General features: G+C 35.5%; 1 protein-coding gene across 5 annotated transcripts in view; it reads right to left on the bottom strand.

Moving 5' to 3' along the window:
• Nucleotides 1-22,618, bottom strand: part of LOC126704402 (uncharacterized) — a 70,117-nt gene that overhangs the window by 9,503 nt on the left and 37,996 nt on the right. The window contains exons 7-13 of one of the 5 annotated variants that reach the window (XM_050403408.1): nt 4,367-4,474; nt 4,158-4,213; nt 3,989-4,079; nt 2,343-2,480; nt 2,095-2,172; nt 289-498; nt 132-203 (exon numbers count right to left, since the gene is read on the bottom strand). The exons of the other annotated variants lie outside the window; for them this stretch is intronic. Coding sequence (XP_050259365.1) covers nt 132-203; nt 289-498; nt 2,095-2,172; nt 2,343-2,480; nt 3,989-4,079; nt 4,158-4,213; nt 4,367-4,474 — 753 coding nt within the window. The remainder of the gene's footprint in view (nt 1-131; nt 204-288; nt 499-2,094; nt 2,173-2,342; nt 2,481-3,988; nt 4,080-4,157; nt 4,214-4,366; nt 4,475-22,618) is intronic. 5 annotated transcript variants of the gene reach the window in all.

Below are 22,618 nucleotides of genomic sequence, written 5' to 3'. Positions count from 1 at the left end.
ATGCAATAAGATATCCATCTTTGCAAAAACAATAAAGTAATAATTAAATAATAATAAAAACATTCCAATATCCCCATACTATCAACTATATTTAAGAGAAATTTTGAAAAGGAAACAAAGTTAAGACTAACCTGAATAAGATCAAGCATCTTACGGGTTTGAGAAAAGATAAGAACACGATGGCCCTCTTGTATCAAGTTATCCTAAGAAAATTCATTGCACAAATTATATTGAGCAAACATCTTAAATATCTGGAGCATCAATTAATTAATGTGCAGCACTCCTCACCAACAAAGATAATATGAAATATATTTTGCACGAAATAATGTCATGCTTCTCTTCCAAATCATCTGTCTCAGCGACATCAGCTATGTGCATTGCTAATTTTTCAGCCATATGAACATCTTCCGGTTTTAGCATTGACTCCATTCCTTCCAATACATCTTCAGCAGCTCTCTTTGTCAAGAGAAGTGGATGATCACATATTTTCTTTAAAATCTGTTTCAAATCAAATTATATTTATAGTTATCTTTTTGGGAAAAAAAATAGTAAACTAAAGTTTAATTTACTGATTTCTGGGGCTAAAGAATAGAATAGCTTGGACAGGTGCATGACAATTTTGTCCCTGCAACTTGGCTCAATGGGGAAAAGCATTGAAGAACTATTAAAGAAAAAAATGAACGGCAAGGTTTGAACAACACATTGAATAATAGCAAATCAATGGTACTGTCCAGTGACAAATCATTTTCTGTTGATTGGTAGGTCTACACATGCCAGTAATTAACATATGAATCATATAATACATTTTAATGAACTCAAAATTTTATGAATTTTATACAATAATCTCCTTGTAACTAGATTATTAGTTTCATGTTCAGAACCCAGTTTGGATCAGTTGGCTAAATGGACAACCCAATCCTGTAGCTGGGCTGGGTTCAGGCCAAGTTAATTATTCAACGGAACCAGACTGCATCTCAGAACATTACTATCGGCCAATATATCAATCTACTGGAGCTTTTGTATCCAACCATGGTGGAAAGCTTTCCAACATCAAGAAGTCAAATTACCAGGTAACACATCAAAGTCTAATCATAACTACCTAAAATGTCAATTCCCACAAATTCAATCTTTGATCCCTATGCTTACTAGATGATCCTGCAATTTTTGTATTTTTCCTCCCAGGTAACATAGAGGTGACAGAATTTGGCAACCAATATGCATTATTTTGTAAAAGAATGGCAGACATAACATTAAGAAAATCTTCATCCTTGAGGATCAAATATTATTATCAAAGCTAGTGATATAACAATGCCCACCATCCAAATATTGAAAACAAAAAAGGAAAAGAAAGAGATTCTTTGTATGCATTAAAAGGAGCCAAAATCATGTAATTATTCAAAAAGACTAGGTAGTTTCTTTCAGCGCAAATATAACAAGCATCAAATACCCAAAAAAATATTTTCCTTGATAGAAATACCCAAAAAAGTATACAAGGGTATGAGATTTAATGTGTTACTGGAATCTCATCACACATTTAAAGAGCACATTGGAACTAATTTAAAGTTCAAGTTTTTCCACTTGGTCATGAATTGTGACTAAGATCAACATTTTGTTGTATCTTGGTTTGCATACAGAATTTAAACACTAAAAAAATGAGACACTAAGAGAACAGGATCATTTGTCATCTCCTAAGGCTTTTTATATGCAATTTTTGCACCCAAGAGGAGGGGACAGGGAAATTCAAACTAGTGACCTCCCCTTCATGAGGTGTGGTCCCCAACAAATGTTATGAGTAAATTATCTTATGACTAATTTATCGACACAACAATTTAAAATATAAATAATCCGAATTTTTATAACTGTAGCACAGAAAAATGAATCTTTAAAATTTGTTTCTTGCCAATTATCATTACCAGCTATTTTTAATAAAACAAAATTAACAAAGAATTCCATGACGATATCTCCAGATGCATGATCTAGTAGAGGCACTACTAGATCATAAAAGTAGACATTAAATGTTATTTTAAAAACAATGATTTAACTACCAAAAAAAAAAAAAACAGCAGAAGCATGATTAAGGATCATGAACAGTACCGTTAATGCAGCCAGTGGTGAACCATCAAAAGCTGACAGAACCAACTCACTTTTCAGAAAAGCTTCATAAAGTTGTCGCTACAAAATACAAGTGCAAACTAGGAGATCAACATGACATTTTAAACGAAACCACAATGGGAGATGAAACGAAATGTAGACTGAGAAAACTAGGAGATCAACAAGACAGTGAAAATAAAACCACAATGGGAGATGAAATGAAATGTAGACTGAGAAAAAGCAGATCAAACCTGGCAACTGGTTAATCTTAGCCACACAATGACCTCATTCTTCTTAGAAAGTTTTGCAGTTGTTTTGGAATTTTCTTCATTAAATACCTCACTCTTTAAGCGACGCAAAAAGTAAGGTTGAATACGTTCTCTTAGTTCCTGAAAAAAAAAAAATATATATATATATATATATATTAACAATCTATTATTGTCCTTGTCTGTTCAAATAATAAAAGTTGAGAGCTACCTGTTAGAAAGCAAGAAAAAACAAGATGCAAGTGCAAGAGATTATGACATACAACAGATGCATATACATAGGGAATACGTTCTCTTAGTTCCTGAAAAAAAAAATATATATATATATATATATATTAACAATCTATTATTGTCCTTGTCTGTTCAAATAATAAAAGTTGAGAGCTACCTGTTAGAAAGCAAGAAAAAACAAGATGCAAGTGCAAGAGATTATGACATACAACAGATGCATATACATAGGGCAATTACAAGTATATAGCACACCATAAGTATCAAAGTCAGGAAATGACATTGATAGAGTTTTTCTTTCCATTCCTTTTAAACAGAATTTGGAAAACAGATTCTTAAAAATAGCCATCCATACTTGCAGCTCATCACTAACACTTATTGGCTATTATATAATGCATTACTTTAGAACCTCACTGGAAACCTAAACATCATTCAAAATTTAAAGCTAAACATTCTAACTTCTAAATACAGATAGATATGGACATAAATTTTGTAAGAATAATTTCTCCGCTCATTAGTAGGCTAATGAAAAATGTATGATAAAAATTATTGAAATAAGCAAAATCCAAAAGCATAAAACAAATAGCTGGTTGATACTTGTACCATAACCTTAAATGAACAGTAGTATCAATGGATCTGGATTTGTAAATATATATTATAGGTATGTGCGCAGATATAAAACATGTAAAAATGATTCTTCCCAGCTAGAGCTCCCCAAAAGGAAATATCTGGTTAGTGAACAAACGTATTTCCATTACTTATAAATTATATAAGCACAATATTATCTGCCAAAGTAATTTTTAGATTATTGTTATGAGAAAATTAAAAACCTTTTACATGTAAGATACCTTAAGCATCATCAGAACTGAAGTTTTTAACTGCTAAGAGGGCAATTGAAGATATACAATGTACACAAGGAACCAAAACAACATGGCATTTAATATCAAACTACTAAAACCCATAAGTAATGACACAAAATGAACATTATAAAAGCTTCTTTTCTCCCTTTTTGGAGGATCCAACAGATTTGACATCATCAAAGCCAGGTTATTTGGCAATTGATCCCCCATTGCATCATGTGGACCATTTGGAGAGAAAAAATAACCATAGGAATTTTGACAATGAAGAGAAATCAACACTGGATATTATAAATAGTTTTCTGAGAACTTTATCTTAATATTGCACCATTATTGGGGCGGTGTCAAGTAGTTCTATGGTTGAATCATATGAATTTATGTTTGTAATTCTTTGAGGAAGTTAACCATTTCAAGCTTTCATTTCTCATAAGAAACCATCATACATATCAAAAAGATAAAAAGACATCCAATTTATATCAACCAGAACCCAGGTTCAAGAAGCACAAACCATAATCTAACCATACTAAAATAGTAAAATATCACTACCTTTGCAACTGCTGAACCAATACGCTTTTCCCTATCAGTAGCCTTTTTTTCATTTCCACGAAGAATGGCATACTCAAATCTTTCCTTAAACCTGGGAAACTCCAATTTTTAGTGCCACAAGAAGCACAAGCATAACTCAAGACAACTGCAGCAAGATGAATATTATTACCATTTCTTGTCACCCAGCAGCTCAGGACAACAGAAGTTGAACAAGGCCCACAACTCCTATTTCCAAAAAAAAAAAAAAAACAAAAAGACAGAAAACTATACAAGGATCACATATCTGAATTTGATTCAAATCTAAAAACATAGCATTGAAATAGGAGTATAATTTTAGAAAAGAACTAATGATCACATAACAAATGCCATACAAGATACCTTCAGATTGTTTTGTAATGGTGTGCCACTGATGATAATACGATGAGCACTTGGTATCTCAAGCAAACTTTTGGCTCTTTGTGTACTTGGATTCTTTATAAGATGCCCCTGGTTGTAAATGGGTTGGTCAGATAATAATGTAGTAGTCATAAAATACAACAGAAAGGTCGTTAGCTCATGCAAAAAAAAAAATTATTATGCGCAATGATAATATGAGAACAGTAGTGAAATTTTAAATATAACAAATGATTATAAGATTCGCAATGTAACAGGGTCAAGACTGGCCTCTCCCTTCCCCAACCCTGCACAGTGAGAAAAATATTCTTCCTGAACCAACCTGCAACTTGAAAAAGCGCAATGTGAGGGCAGGAAAGAACTTTTATCTGAGTGGCAGATTCCCCATCAATCTGCCATGTGTAAGCCTTCAAATTTGAAACCTTAAAATGACATTCATAGACCTCATGTACAGTCCACAAAGCAGTCCTTGCAGGCCTAAACATTCAACTAAGCTGAGAATGTTAACCCCACTCAAGTTCCTTCACGGTTATTTGTTTTCTACAAAAGATTGCCAAGCTCCAAATGCTCACTCCCTTGTTTTTCTTGAACATTTTTAATCGCAAAAACATCACTCTAAATTAGTTGTTGACAGCTTGGAAGTACCTCATATCCCAACCTGAAAAGCTAAAGGGTTACACCCCTCCCATTCTTGCAATTGATAATATATAAATAGTACTGGGAATCTCAATTATATAGGCACTGCTGTATAATCAAATGCCCTTGCATTGGCAAAATAATGAGTCCCTGATTGGCTGAATGCACGACATGCAAAACAGATCAAAGTTTCTTATATTTAAAATTGTATACTTCCATTGAGATTTGAGACTTTAAGTCCTCTTCAGGCATGCAATTTATCATTTATTTCTACCTAGCTTCCACAAAACCAATACGACTGATTCAAATCTCTACCTGCACCAACTTATCACATTCTATGACATGAGGGATTGCTTTGTGTCAAGAAGATTAAAAAAAAAAAAAAAAAACTCAAATATATATATTCCCATCAAAGTAGCAATTACAAACATAAAAACAATACATGCAAACATATTACATGTGAGTACAACTAGAGGGGGGGGGGGGGGGGGTGAAGAGAACAAAACATACTATGCATTACAGTAATGCGGTCAGGCATTCTAAATAATTAGCAGTCCATTTAAAAATCAAAACTACAGGGAAAGGATGTAACTAAATACCTCATCAAGTATCATATAATCCCAGGTGACACTATCTTCACTGTCCTCGTCCTCGAAGTCATAGTCTCCCCGTAAAGATTTTGAGTTGTTCCGTACAATATCATAAGTTGTGAGTAGAACACCTTTGTCCTGCAAGTAGCAAACACAGAATCTTATAATCCCACCCAACAATGAGCAAACCAAGAAAAGAACACCAGCCCCATGGTACCATAGCTCTAGAAACCATAACTATCAAAATTGCAGAGCAACCATTACATGGAAGGTGTGACAAATTTTGAACTTCCAAGTTCAGCATTTAACCAAATTTGAACTTAGGAAGATTGTGAATCAGGTTAACGTATTCCAGACTGGCATAAACTCTTTCAGCCTCCATCAAATTTCAAGTTCAATCTAATGTATAAACCTTGTTGTGTGTGTAGTATTGATTTGCTAGAAATATTTTAAATGCCAAGTTGCCAACCAATATATATACCTGAAGTACATACTGGAGCTCGTACTGTCGAGCTTTTGGACAAGTCCCATAGTATCTGCATGGACAAGTTGGTGATTATGATTCTTACATTTTTTTTTATTGGTATATTACAATTGTACAAGATGGGTTTTGAACCGACAGCCTCACCCTCCACCTAGGACTTATATAGGTAGGAGGTGCCGATTGAGCTAGAGCTCATTGGTTTATGATTCATACGTAAATAAATATTTTTTATCTTTAACAAAGGTACAAGCCAAGTAGCCTTACTCTCTTATCTTATTAGAGAGCCCCACAACTGATAATTCTTTGATCCAATGGGGGAGTAGCGTTTTTGGGGCCACAATTATTGCCCTCTTAATCAAATGTGAATGAAATAATCCAGCTAAGAAGCCACAAATCTGAAATAAGAAAAAAAGTACTATCAACAAATTACAAATATTATATGCGTGTGTGTATATATAAAACAAAATTTCCTAATAAAATATATCCTTTTCTTTACCTGCATTGTCTTCCCCAAACCCATGTCATCCCCTAAGATTCCACCCTTACCCTGACAATGCAAAGCCCAGAGCCACCTTAACCCATCAGACTGATGCAGGTACAACATTTTGGCAATCTTACCAGGCAACTTGTAACTAGATTTTGGGCCATTCAAAGTTATAGAACCATCATTCTCCACAACAGAATCATCTGCATAATCATCCAACACATCAACACCATCCAAATCATCATACTTGTCTTTGGATTTACTCCCTTGCCTCTTCACCTCCTTAGCAATTCCCTTGCCACTCAAGACAACACAATCATCATCATCTTCTCCCTCTTCAACTTTAGACACTCGAAATTGTTCCACAGGAACTAACTTCTTATCCACCCTCTGAGGTTGAGGTTCAATCCCTACACTATATTTCGCTGTCCCATGTACCCTACCTACAAAATTGTCACCCTTTGAATCAATATGCAAATCATTTACCTCCTCTTCCTCAACTTCAGACACAAAAGGTTGTCCCTTAGACATTAATCTCTCACCCACCCTTTCGGGTTCATTTCTATTTAGCCTTTGACTATCGTTCTTCACTCCATGTACCCTAATTCCTTCATATACCTTCCCCAAATCACTTTTCACTTCATGCTTTTCTACAACATTTTCAACCCCATCTCCATCCCTCTCGATCACGTCCAATGAGGAATCAAACGTGTCAGATGCAGACGAAAACGAAGACCCAGCACTCGCATATTCAGGCAAACCAACTTTCTCCTCCTCACCCAGGCCAACCCTCTTCGGAGCCTGCTTCTTCTCAATGGACATAAAATCAAACTTAGCACTTAATTCATTGAGAATATCCCTAATCTCATTCCCACCCCCATTCTCACCACCACCCTGACCAACATTTTTGGGCATTGGCGAATCAAAATCAGCAAAACTAGGCTCATCAAGCACCGCTCTTTTATCAGCACTATCGTTATCTCGAGTTGAAACTTTACATAGACGCCGCCTACCTTTGATCTTAACCTTCGTTGGCTCCTCTTTCTCTACAGACCCATTCAATAAAATAAAATTAAAAAATCAACCATATAATAAAACGACAAAAACACTTTCACTCATACATTATTCATACAGAAATTTATACATACACATGGCGTACAAGATATAAAAAGGGGAAAATAAATAAATACCGAGCTGAGAATCAGAATCATCGGGAATATTATCATCGTCTTCATTGACTATCGTTGGCTTCGCTTCTCCTACTTCTACACAGTACATCAATCAACAATTACTCTTAAACATTTCAAAAAATTTCATGAAAAAAAAAAAAAAGTGAGGAGAGAGAAAGAGAGGAGTACCGAGTGGAGGAGAATCGAAATCGGTGATCCCTGAGAATTGGGGAATACCATCATCGTCTGCGAGAGACACATTCAATAATCAGTGTAAATTTTGAATAATTTCTTAGAGAGAGCGAGAGGGAAATGAAGGAATGAGTACCGAAAGAGTGCTTGGAGGAGGGTTTAGGAGGAGCGGAGAGGTCTTGGAGAAGACGGTAATGGCGATCGTTGAGGCTCATTGGTGTCTTCCGGCTGCCCTTTCTGTCCGCCATTTTTGAAGCAGAGAGAGAAGAGAAAGGAAGGAATATTAAGCAAATCTCTGTGACTGTCTTTTGAAAATGAACATTCTGAGTGTTACTTATATATACAGAGCCATAAGGGGAGAGAGAAAAGGTTGGGGCAGGGTTTTGGGTTGTTGTAATTCTTGAGGGCTTTCAGGGGTTATTTGGGGGGTCAAATTGTTTCCCGCTCATGAGAAGTTTGAATTTTGTATCCCTTATGGAGTGGTGGGCTTTATTATTGTTAATTTTCCATTACCTCTGTGTTTGTGGATGCAGTTTAGAAAGGAAATGAGAAAGAACGGGAAAAATCACATATTTCTCTTATGTATGTTTGGAAATAGGGATGGAAAGAGTAAAAATAAATAAATAATTCTTTTCTTTTTTTTTTTTTTTTTTTGAAAAACAGGTAAGCCAATTTTATTCGGAATAATCAAACTGAAATACATTGTCTAAATCTTTATTATGTGTGGTTTGCAAAGAGAAAAGAAATGGAAAGATCAAAAATAATGATAATAAAAAGAATGTATATTTTTACTTACATGCCCACACGATATTGAGAGAGTTGTTAAAAAAAATTAAATAAATAATGGGCAAAAATGTGATTTCCAGTACATGAAAAGAGTATTATGCTAGGCTCTATTTTTGGTTGAAGTTTTTCTCTCTATTTTCGGCCCAAAATGGGCGGATTGTAGAATATGAGCCCGAGTGCTTTCTCCTCTTTTCTCTTCTATTGCATAAACCAAATAAAGGAAATTGTTGTTGTACGAGATTTTGGAACACTCCACTATTCGTCTGGTGTGTATAGTATAGAGACGAACAACATAGTGATTATTGAATTTAGTTTTGAATCTCATACCTTAATAGATCCTATAAAGCATTGGGAACCATTAGATCAATCTTTTTAGTTGGTTTCTTTAAATAAAAATAATAATATTTATAAATGATAACATCCTTTTTGGTATATATATATCTTTAAAATTTGAAGGGCAAATTACATATAATACCCTCCAAAAGACTGAGCTACCATGTGTTTTGCTTAATGGCGTTTACCTCTCTTGCAGTTTGTTTAAGGAGACATTTACCTTGCTTGTGCTTTGCTTTATAACGCTCTGTTTGTTTCGGTAATAATATTTTCTAGAAAATTAGCCATTTTCAAAAAAATATTTTCTAAAAAACTATCTCATTTTCCTATGTTTGATTGTAACATTAAGGGACCGTTTGGTAACATTGTTCTAGTAACATTGTTTGTATTTTTTTTTTAAATACGTGTGGGTGAAAAAGCGTATGAAAATGCATGTGATGTTGTTTAAAAACTGAAAACATGTTGTTAAACCACTCTACCAAACGGGGCCTAAATGAGTTGAAAAACAATTTTTTAACTTCCCTTATTTAGCTTACTATGAGATAAAGTTGTTTTCCAAACAAAATTAGTGGAAAACAATTTCTAAAAATAAGCCATACTTTTTATATTGACCAAAAATAGTTTTTCTTTGACTCATTTTTTTTAATACTATCAAACACTGGAAAACTGTCTTTGCACAACGTTTTCCATCAAAAGAAATAGAGTGTAAGAAATTTTTGCTAATTTCAAAGTAGTTTCATGCGGTAAGTGCCAACAATACCCATTGAAAAATAATTTTTTTTAAAAAAAAATTGTTCTATCTTAAAGGTTTGTAATTCATAAACATACACAAATCCGAATGGAGATTTGAATGAGAACACTGGAGAGAGATAGAAGTGTTAAGGACATATTTTATGTAATTGGCTAATCTTTTGACAAAATGCACTTCACTTGTAATTGGGTAGATCTAAGATGAGTTTAGTACTTCAAGAAACAAGAGTTCAAGTCAAGTATTAAAGCCATGAAGATTGGACCAATAAATAAGTGAAGAAAAGTTGTTCATTAAATCTCGACAGATATCTCGACGAAAAAATGATCTATTAAGATTTAAGAACAACGCTCGATAGAAGTTGAATTTGTAGAGATCTACGAAATCAGAATTTCCAGATCTGATTTTTGGCCCTAGCTGACATATATGTGAGACATATATAAAGCTTATTTTAAAGGCCGTTATACATGGAGAAGACATACAGAAAGTGACCTAGTGCCTTATTCTCTCTGCAATAAGTTACTGCATCTTTTGCGCCTTAGGGTTTTGTAACCAAGTACTTCTTGATCTTCATTGTTGATGAAGTGAAGAACTTTGCAGCCAACAACATCTTCAAATTGCTGGAGTTAGTCACGTAATGGGATCCATGCAAAAGGATGGCATTCATATATTGAAGAGCTCAGAGGTTTTGAAGCGGTAGAAGGTTGCTGCTGTGAGTTCATCTACGAGGATTGTAGAGTCTAGGGACAAAGGTTTTGTACTAGATCTGAAACTTCTCTGTACTATAATGAATTGCTTTTCGGGAAGGTTTCCCCCTAGGTTTTTTTACTGTGAAACTAGTTTGTTTCATTGGTTTTCCTTGGTCATCATATCTTATCTTATTTACTATTCCGCTGTGCATAATGTTGACATAATATTGATGTTTGTTTGTTTTAACAAGATTTATTCATAAGAAATCTAGTTAACAACTTGGGTTTAAAACTTGTTTATTCTAATAATCGGTATCTAAATTTCCCAACAAGAAGAATGCAAGAGTAAAATTATCTTTTTCTTCAATTTTTTTTTTTTTTTTTTTTTTTTGGGTAATATTGGCACTTGGCACATTATTTGCATCATCAAAATCAGTTGAACTTAGTAGAAATTTCCCATAAAGCAAACAACAAGGAAGAAAATGCTGCATAAAGAAACAACATATTTGCTAAGTGTCACAAAATCAACTATTAGGTAGTTCCGTATTTTAAGGATTAACCACGCATATGCTACGTGTAATTTACCTTGTGTAATAAAAAAAGATCAAACGGTTATTTCAAGTAAATTATTTAGCAAGAATACTCATGTAAGTGGATGTACACGATCTAGTGCGGTGCAGGTTTAGCCATATTTATCACCACATAGCACCTCACCTTAGTTGATTTAGTCACCTCATCATTGCGGTGCAGTTTTAGATTGTGTAGTGTGGTTTGGTCACTGTTGGGTTGGGTCTTTTTTAAAAATTTTAGGTTGGTTTGGGCTAGCATGAATGTGTTTTTTTTCCCTCTTTGTTTTGGGTTTATTTAGAATTGTCTGGCAGGTTCTTGGTTGTGAAGGAGCTTATCTTTTATTTCAAAAGAATCAAGGTGAAAATGCACTTTTGGTTCCTACATTTTGGGCATATTCTCGATTTGGTCCTTAAATTGATTTAACTCCTAAGTCAGTCCCTGATTTTTAAAAATCATTTTTAAAATAGTCCATATCCTCAACCCCGTGACAGAAAAAGTTAAAGTGGCAAACGGAGGTCCTAGGTGTCAAACCCATTTATTAAAATAATAATTAAAAATTCAGTGTGTCCCACTTACACCCACGTGACCCTGCCACCTCATCTCCCGCAGACTTAGCCCTCACGTGACCCTTACGTGTCCCTGCCACGTCATTTTCCCGCGGACTTAGCCCACGCTTGACCCTCTCGTGACTTAACTCATAAACTACCTTCAGTCCTTCACTGAAAATCCCCAAATTTCACCTGGAAACTAAACCTTAACATTCCCAAATCAACTCGTGTTCTTCCCTAACATCCAACTTGAAAACCGTAATATTCCTTTGAGAAAACCATTTCCATGAAACTTGAAAACTAATAATCTGAGAAATCATAGTGAGTTAGAACGATAGAGACTTTTACCGCAGTTGATAAGCTAAGAGGTGCATATCTATTTCTCTCTATGTGTGTATCTATTTATGTGTGTATATCTGACTCTCTTCAAAAAGGTGTGAATGTGTGTATATCTGTCTTTGTCTCTCTCTCTTACTTTTAACGCTTTTTGTCTCTCTCATCTATTATGGACCACAGTTTGAGTGCTTTATTATGCTTTTATTTGGTTTTATTTGTATAATGTTGCCTGTTTGGTTGGTGTATTTTTCTGTTTGGCCTTTAAGGATCATGGTGGACCATGTGTGTTCCCTGTTATTAGTAAATGATATATGTTTTGGCATTGTTTCAATGCATGTTTGACTGTTTAGTTTAGTTTTGTCTTTATTGAAATAAAATATTCAATAAGTAATTTTTCATGCATGCAGGATGGACGAGTCTTTTACTCTGTGTGTGCATCATGGTGGACATTTTAGTGAAAATTATCAGGAGTATGTAGGGGGTGAGGTGGGGGTAGTAGATGGTTGTAATCCTGATAAGTGGTCTAAGGTGGAAATTGAGTCCATCTGTAAAGATTTTGGGTACACATGTATGAGTAGGTTGTGGTACACAAGACCTGGGGATGATCAAGAGGATAGGATGTTCCACTTGATCAAGGATGACAAGGATGTAATGTTCATGATTGGTTTGGTGGGGGGTCATGGACATATTCATCTATATGTCCTGCATCCAGTACATAACCCTATCCTGATTAATAATGGTAATGGTGTGACATTGGACCTTGTTGTAGAGCCTGAGCCTAAGCCTGAAAGGTACAATTCTAGTGATGGGGAACTTGCTTATGAGGATGGAGATGACTTCTATGATGGTGATGATGATTTAGATGGTCATCAGTACTTCTATGAGGATGATGAGAATGATAGGGATGATTTTGATGGTTATCAGTATTTCTATGAGGGTGATAGGGATGATAGAGGTGAAGGTCCTAGTCCTACTAATGGAGATGGTATCCAGAGTGATTCTGATGTTGAAATACTTGGATGCAGGAGACTTGGTAAGGAACCAGTTGTTGAGGAACCATAACGGGATGGGGCTATCATCACTGATAGTAATGAGAATTCTAGTGATACTAAAATGGAAAGGACTAGAGAAATGAACCCAACCAAAGGTATGTGGGTGAAGATAGTAGTGATAGCTGGGACAATGATGTTGTGGTGACATTGCCAAATCATATGGGGGCTGGTGTAATGAACTCAGATTACACCAGTGAGGAGCTGTTAAGTCTGACTAAGTCATCATCTAGTGGTGATGAAGGGGTTGATGATAGTGACAGTAAGGTTGATGGTGATGCTACTCATGGACATGTGGATAATGTCACTAGGAGGAAGAAGTTTCCAGTGTTTAAACTAGTTTCTAATCTTGAACACATGAGGTTTGAGAAGAATATGTTGTTTATTTCCCCTAAACAGTTCAAGGATGCTATCATTGAGTATGCAGTGAATGGTGGATGGGGGGTGAAGTTTGTGAAGAATGATAAATTAAGGGTTAGAGCCAAGTGTCAACCTCCTTGTAAGTTTACAGCTTACCTAGCAAAGCTGCCAATGAAGATGAGTTACCAACTTAAGACCTTAAACTTGGAGCACACATGTACTAGGAGTTACAAAAATCCAAGGTGCACTACCAAGTTCCTTGCAAGGAAGTTGATGAAAAAGGTAAGGATACAACATGATATAAAGCTGAAGGATATTCAAAAAGCAGTGCATGAGAAGTATGTGGTGAATATCAGTGCTGGGAAGGCCAGAAGGGCTAGGGAAAGGGCTAGGGAAAGGGTTCAAGAGTTTGTTGATGGGTCTTACACAGAGCAGTACAATCAGCTCTAGGATTATTGTGTAGAGCTGAGGAGATCTAGTCCTGGTAGTACAATTCTGATGAAGACTCACACTTATAATGAGGGAGAATTGGCAGTTGAAATGGATTTACAGATAGGAGTGCCCTACTTTGAGAGATTGTACATTTGCTAGGCTGGGTGTAAGAAGGGATTCTTGGCAGGCTGCAGGCCAATAATTGGATTGGATTCTTACCATCTTAAAAACAAGGTGGGGGGTAGCTAATTGTTGCAGTGGCAATGGACCCTAATGAAGAATATTTCTCTTTGGTTGTGGCAGTAATGGAAGCTGAAACTAAGGACTCATGGACTTGGTTTATAAACCTGTTGCTAGCTGACATTGGTGATAGCAAGAGGTGGACATTCATATCAGACCAACAGAAGGTATTTCTATATTTTATGTTTATAACATGAGAAATATGAACAACAATTGTATGTGATGTATATATACTTACTTCTTGTTGTCTGCATTTGGTAGGGATTAGTGCAGTCATTTGCAGAGAACTGGTCTCATTATGAACATAGGATTTGTTGTAGACATTTGTACAACAACTTAAGGAAGCAACATCCTGATCTCTTAATCAGAGAATTGTTTTGGAGAGCAGCAAAAGCAACTTATGCACAGGAATTTGAGAGGGTAATGAATGAGATGAAAGATATTGATGAGGGTACATACATTTGGCTGAAAGGACACACCACAACAATATGGGCTAGACACATGTTCTGGGGTGATGGGCTAAAGTGATATTGTCCTCAACAATATGTGTGAAAGCTTCAACAGTAGGATCATAAAATTCAAAGGGAAGCCCATTGCATGGTATGCAAATTTCCTATGCTTTATGTATGTAGGTCTGAGTTATATATTTTTTAGCATGCACTAATATGTGAGTTGTTTATGTATGCAGCTTGAAGATATTAGGTTGTATTTGATGAATAGGTCCCAACAAAATAAATTGAGTATTTTAAAGGTAGAGCCTGAGTTGTGCCCTAAAGTATGTAAAAGATTGCATAGGGAGAAGATGAGTAGCAGTAAATGGTTGGCTTGTTGGTCTTCTCACACAAGATTTGAAGTTAAGAATGGGCTACAAAGTTTCATTATGGACTTGGATAAGAGGACATGTACTTGTAGGGAATGGGACATCACTGGTATTCCATGCTACCATGCAATTCCATGCATATTCTTCAACAGCCAGGTAGCTGAAAAATACACCAATGACTGCTACAAAGTTAGCACATACAAGGCATGCTATGAGTCCATCATTGATCCCATTAATGGTCAGAATATGTGGACCCCAACTAGACTCCCACTTGTGCAGCCTCCAATAAAGAGAAGGCCACCTAGCAGGCCCAAGAATAAGAGAGCAAGGGAATCCAATGAACCAAGAAGGGGTCACAGCAAGGGGTCGGGTATTGCCAAAAGGTGCAAGTCATGTGGGAAGATAGGCCACAATAAAAGAAGTTACAAATGTGAGGTTGGAGGGAATTCTTCATTGCCTACAACTGCTGGTGGTGGTCCAAACAGCAGGAGTTCTAGGCTAAAATAGGTATAATACTTGTTTGTGCATGAATTTTTTTTGTTTGTACTTGTTCCAAATTTTTAATAGGGCTTATGCTAGTGGAGTTGGTGGAGCAAGTGGAGGAGTGGCCATTAATGAGCCAAATCCACCAAGGGTACCACCTACCAAACAAGCTACAAGCAGTGCACCCCTCAATAGTACAACATCCAATCCAAGCAGGAACACACATGGAAATCCAAAGAAGAGAAAGAAGGGGAGTGTCACAAGTGAGACTTTGAATGCATCAAGAAATGCATCTATGCATGGGCCAATGGGATAAGCTGGTGGAGATTGGGCAAATTTCATTTCATTTTTTTTTGTTTCTTTGAACTTTTTTGTGGTAGTTAGTGTGAAAGTTTGTCAGTGGCAGCAAAAATCATTTTTGTTGGTTGTAATTATTGCTGAATTATGGCTGGATTATGTACATTTTGGTAGTGTTGAACTATGGTAGCTAAGTACTAGTTTTTGTTGCCTGAACAAGGGCTAAATTATGCAAAAGAAGTTGCAAATGAAGGTGTAACTTGATTACCTATAATATTGTAATATTGTGGCAGTAATGGTTTTGTATTGTGATTTGTGTATGGCAGCTAAGGTGTAACTTAATTGCCTATAATATTGTAATATTGTGGCAACTAAGGTTTTTGTGTATTGTGATTTGTGTATGGCAGCTAATGTGTAACTTGATTGCTTGAACTATGGCAACTAAGTTTTTTTTTTTTTTTTTTGGCAAGTAATATTGTGATCTGTGTATTATGGCAGGGATTGCTTGGGTTTTGTCAATGAATTGTGTATTGTGATATGTGTATTATGGCAGTGATTGCCTATATGGTTTGTGTATTGTGATTTGTGTAATATGGCAGAGATTGCCTATATGGTTTGTGATTTATGTAATATGGCAAAGATTGCTTGGGTTTTCTGTATTGTGATTTGTGTATTTTGGACAGATTCATGTCTGTCATGTATATAGTGCAGTCTGTTTGCCCACAATGACTAAATTGGTAACTTCAGTTCAGTGAGTTACACACAGTGACCAACTTAAGTTCATTATATGGCTAATGGCAACCTACTCCAACATTTATCGGGTATTTAGTTATTTGTTGGTTATCATTTATGTCTAAAGGCTCTTCACCATATGACCCTTTGTAAGTTATTTCTGTCAAATCAAGAGCAAGATTTAGTATAAGACAAGGCTTGGATAGAGCACCATAACTGCATTTAGTTGGCTTTGAGTAAGACCAGGGCACCTTATAGGTGCAACTCATGCCAGATAAGTGTCAAGTATTTTCCAGTGGATAGTTTGCACACAATGATTGAATTGGTAACTTCAGTTCAGTAAGTTACACACAGTGACCAACTTAAGTTCATTCATTCATTACAAAACCAGATAACATTGAGCAATTTATCTAAAACAACATATACACTGTATGTTCAATCCATGATAATTTCATTTCATTCAAACTGAAATTACAAAGGTAATTGGGATATAGTTTTCCACAAAATGCTTCATACAAGGCACTTTATTTATCTACCTTAACCCTACATATGTTAACCCTGCATACACCATCTAACCCACCCATCTAAACCACCAAAACTAAAATCACACAAAGGCAGATCCCACACATTAGCAATGCCAAAATCAGAGACACTGTCAGACACTTCTCCCTCTTTTTGCAAGTTGAAACTTCAGCCTCGAGTCTGAGAATGGTTTGCCTCTATTCTGGGATAAGAACCTTACCATGCGGACAAAATCTCATCATCAACCCATTGAAAATATTTGCACTTTCGTCCAACCTGAAATTCAAACCAAATCAATCAACCCACTAAAAAAAAGAACTAAAGAAATTTTTTTTGAAATAACTCAGACCTTACCCAGTAATTAGGACACCCATAGAACTTCTTCCTGGATTTTTCTCCGACCAGGACACCACTAGAACTGGTTTACTAGGGCTGGGGCAATAACACATGCGTGATGCTCTCCTTTTCAGGCTTACTGAGGATGATGAGCTTGATTCCATCTCTTCAATGTGGTTTTGATGAGTGGGTGAGACAGAGTTTTTGTCTGTGAGTGATTTAGGGTTCTTTGTTTGTGTCTGTCTAAGGGGTGGTTGAAGGTAGTTGATGGGCAGGGACACCTGAGGGCTAAGTCCGCGGGAGATGAGGTGGCAGGGTCACGTAAGGGGTCATGTGGGTGTAAGTGGGACATGCTGAATTTTTAATTATTATTTTAATAAATGAGTTTGACACTTAGGACCTCTGTTTGCCACCTTAGCTTTTTCTGTCACTGGGTTGACAGTAGGGACTATTTTAAAAACGATTTTTAAAAATCAGGGACTAACCTAGGAGCTAAATCAATTTAGGGACCAAATCAAGAATAGGCCCAAAATGTAGGGACCAAAAGTGTCTGTCACTGGGTTGACGGTAGGGATTATTTTAAAAACGATTTTTAAAAATCATGGACTAACCTAGGAGCTAAATCAATTTAGGGACCAAATCAAGAATAGGCCCAAAATGTAGGGACCAAAAGTGCATTTTCGCCAAGAATTAATTACTTGTTGGGTTGGCTTAGGGAAAATGGGAAATAATTTAGAATTCAAAGAGGCAAACAATGAAATTTGGGAAATAGTTCATTTTTCATGTGTATATAGCTTAGCTTACTTATATATACAAATATGTGTAAGAAGTGGCATATAAGAAACATAGTTTTTCATATTACATATATTAAATATAAAATAAAAATTATTTATCAATAGGTGTGGTGTAGTTGTTACCGGTTTTTGAAAATAGAACTGCAAACCACATTGCATCTGCACTAGCAAGTGCAGTTTTTACACCTCCATCGTGGTTAACAAGTGCAATGACCACATATGGCTGTTCGTTTTGGTTGGTTAAGGTGCGGTTGGTTTTGTACACTCCTAATAATTTATTTGTTATTCATATAATTCCTTCACATTTTCAAATAAAATTCATAATTAGAAAGAATAATTAATTAGTAAAATTGCATCTTAAAAAGAAAATCTAAGACCAAAGTTCACATTTGACCCATAACGTTTGGGATTGTTTTCATTTTTCCCTTAATTTTTGGTTCCAGCTTCAAAAATAATGTAACAATAATAATTAAATGATGAAACACAAAGTTTCTCAAAATAATACCATGAAACTATATATTATAATCTGTGAGTACTAATAATATTATGCCAAAGTCATAAAATCTAACATAAGGTAATTTATTACAAATATACCACACTATCACATAGACCGGTCAGGGGATCCACCCATTCACAACTGGCATGATATTTTCATCTTTGGTATGCAGACTCTTCGCCCCATGGACAGCAGCCTTGTCCATACCCTCAAGGTTTTTCTCTCCCCCCATGGGCAGCAAAGGGAGTGCGTCAAATAGGACCTCTTTTGCATGTGGTCTTTTAGCCCCATGGGCAGCAGCCTCACCCACACACAATCAAGAAACCTCTTCCCCCTATGTGTAACAGGGAAGAATGCATCATCCAAAGTGAAAGGGGAATGACCTGGATCTGATTCTGTTGTCATAAAGACTGCGGAAACCAAATTGGGTGATCACTGGGAAATCACACATGACATGGTGTTAAAACCACATAAAACTCACATGTTACATATACTTTGAAACACATAGTTTATATCTAGGTAATTTTAGAAAAACCTTAAATAATCTAACTTCCAAAAAGTTTGTAAGGTTTTTAACTTCATTATTGTCAAAAGATTTTCTATCAATTTCCCACATAACAAGACAAAATAAGCATCTTTAAATTTTCTAATATAGCATAAAATTTGTGATTTCCTTATCAAAGATTAAATAAAAGATACTCATTTTTCCATATAAAAAATTCATGTATTTCCCCGAATGCAATACCAAATATGATGCATTTTCACATATAATAATATATAATAGGGTCACAACACAACACTTTTAAAGAAAACATATATCCATATATAATTTTCCAAAATGGGTTTGACCCAAAAACAACATTTATGAAACATGGTTATTTTCCAAAAATCCCATTAAAAAGCTACTTACCTCGGAAAGCTAACCAATTTTACATCAACCGGCATCACAAAATTAACTAATCCCATCACTAGGTCCATCACCAAGAATCTCAAAACCTAGAAATATAAGGAACAAGCCTATTAATAATAAGGCCTATCGTAAATTTTATCATCACATTTGTCTCCAAAATCGAATAGGATCTCCTAAAACAAATCAAATGTACTAAAGCCTAGCTTGCCCAACCTAAGACAAGTACCCATTCCCAAACGGAAACCAAACAAGCATACAAACCCATAATGCCACAGCACAAAACCAAAGCATTTTGATTCTCCACTGCAAGCAATGTGCACATATAAACATAACATAAAACACATCAATTCATAATATGAGTAGCATATCTCATGAGTTTCCCTTTAGAGCAATAAATGATTAAACCAAACCATTATTAGACTTAACTAAGTAAAACACATGTCGAAGAAAGTACATGAATTTACAAACCAATCCATTCAACAAAGATTTGAAGTAAATTCCACAAAATCTCAGCGTTTTCATTGCATTTTCAGATTCAATACACAGCAGGCCAGCCATTTTGTAAAAATTGTTTGGTCCATGAAAAGTCATCCGATTAACTTGAAATTAAATAGGGATAAGCTCTTATATGTGTAGTATGTACCATAAAAAATTTAGCTCAAAATAATTTTTCTATAATGTATTAAAAATCACCTGTCGCAGCTGACTCAAATCTGTTAGGGACAGATTTAGAGTCCCAAAAGAAAATTACTATGATTTTAATATTATTGCTAAAGCTTTGAGACTTGGTTAACCTTAAAGCTACATGTGTTAGCACACATTAACAACTAGGAATGCAACCCAAAACCTCATATAACAATCATCACAACGCAAGCAAGAAATTCAATCTCATAACTCATATAGACAATTCATCAAACACTTAGCATACAACAAGCATAATGTACATATCAATTAAACAATTTCATAGTCAATACCATCAACTTTCACATATGTCAAAATCTTTTCCAAAATGCAAGGAGCTCACTTTCAAAAATCAATCCAATTCACCTCATTAAATACATAGCCTCCAAATAAAGTCTTAAATGCCCCAACACCTCAAATACCCACTAAGTAATTGTCATAAACATCATTAAACAACAAAGCCCAAAGGATTTCATAGAAGAAAATGACAAAAAACTTAGATTTTTACCTCATCTATTGAATTAACCATACTTAGAGGGATGGTCTTTCAAATGGGTCTGCCAAAATAGCCACTAGAACTCTTGGTGGCGGATTTTGATTGGAAAAGAACCTTCCATGAGTCAACCAAGATAGAAATTTAAGAGGCAGAAGTAAATAAACTTCACATGAGGATGAGAGAGAAGATTTTCGGCCATGGGGAATGAGAATACTAGAGGAAAGAGGGAAAGGTGATGGGAGGTAGCACTTTAGAAAAATAGAGGAGGAAGCCAACGTGGGTTACATATAAGGCTAGGGCTAGTCTTAGGTCTTATTACAAAAATGCCCCCACTCAAATAATTTCCAAAACAACATTTTTATTTGTTTATTTATTTATTTTATAAAGGCTAGGGTGTTACAGTCAGGCTCGCCTTGGTGGCTTCGTTGCTTCTCCCTCTCCATCTCCACAGGCTTCAGAGGACGAGGACGATGATGATGGTTCTAGTGATGATGATGATGATGATGATGATGAGGATGAGGATGCTAGCTCTTCCAGTGTTGAGGAGATGACCACTTCTTAGTAACTTGCCCTTTGTCAATTGTGACAAAAAGGGGAAATAGTTTTGGGTATGAAAGTAGTCATGTACTTAGGGGGAGAGTTAATATTGGACTTTTTGATAGGGGGAGTGTTTATAACTTTTGAGGGATATAGTGAGGATATATGTACTTTTCTTTTCTTTCTATGAAGTTACATTATCTTTTTGTACATCGGTCTTGTGACCACTTAGTGATAGCAAACATTGTTCTTATCTTTGATATATATATATATATATATATATATATATTATGATGTTGTTATCATTTTCACCTATCTCTCCATGTGTTGTTTCTTTTCTATTTTTATACACATGTTTTTTATGTATGCAATCTTTTATTTTTGTTTCACACTAAGATGTCTTGATGAGTTTTGTTTAAAGTGTTTCAGAAAGACAAAATCTATCATGCCATGAACTCTCTTCTTGCAAAGTTTTTCAAGAGTTTGTGTTAGGATTAGATTTTATTGTATTTAACAAGTGATTATGAGTTTAGTGATTTATGACTTCTCTCATACTTCATTTGTTTGTTGTAGTTTTGTCACAGATTGCCAAAGGGGGAGATTGTTGGACATATATAGAACTTGTTAGAACATTTGTCATATAGAATTGGCTAATCCTTTGACAAAACACATTTTACTTGTAATTGGGTAGATCTATGATGTGTTTAATATTTCAAGGAACAAGAGTTTAAGTCTAGTATTGAAGCTATGCAAGTTTGTCCAAGAAACAAGTGAAGAAGTGCTATTTATTAAAACTCGACAGATATCTCGACAGATGTATCTATTGAGATTTAATATGTGATTCTCGACAGCTCTCGATAAAAGCTGTATCTTTCAAGAATTACGAAATTCAGATTTCTAGATATGTTTTTCACGCATATCCAAGCTATTTGTGTAGGGTTTCTTTTCTCACAACCCTAGATATATATAATGATTATTTTATCGTCTAAGGTGGTGCAACTTGATGCAAAGTGATTATTTACTCAAATTGTGACTAGAGACAATTTTCCCTAGTTCATCTTTCTCTTGAAGAAGCTGCTGCATTTGTGTGCCAAGGGTTTTGTAACCAATGAGCTTTTTGATCTTCATCATGTGGATGAACTGAAGAACTTTGCGGCCAACATCTTTCTCAAGTTGGTGTGTTAGTCACGTACTAGGATCCGTGCATCAATTGGTTAGTCACGTACTTGGAGTCGTGCATTGAAAGGAGAGATTGTCACTACATTACAAGTCCAATTGTGTATTGAGGTAATGGTTCAACTGTAGGTTGGTATAAGGTACTGGGAATCCTTTACTTGTAATCGTTTGTTTTGATAATAGTGGATTCTTGAGAGTGGTGACCTTAAATTCACCCGGTGGGGTTTTGCCTCAGTGGTTTTCCCTATTCGTAAACAAATCACTTGTGTCAAATTTATTTTCCGCTGCATTTAACTTAGTTGGTGATTTGT

Source organism: Quercus robur, chromosome 10 (assembly GCF_932294415.1).
Source record: "Quercus robur chromosome 10, dhQueRobu3.1, whole genome shotgun sequence".
Taxonomy (NCBI): domain Eukaryota; kingdom Viridiplantae; phylum Streptophyta; class Magnoliopsida; order Fagales; family Fagaceae; genus Quercus; species Quercus robur.
Note: the sequence above shows the minus strand (reverse complement) of the source record. Positions and strands in the feature narration are given on the sequence as shown.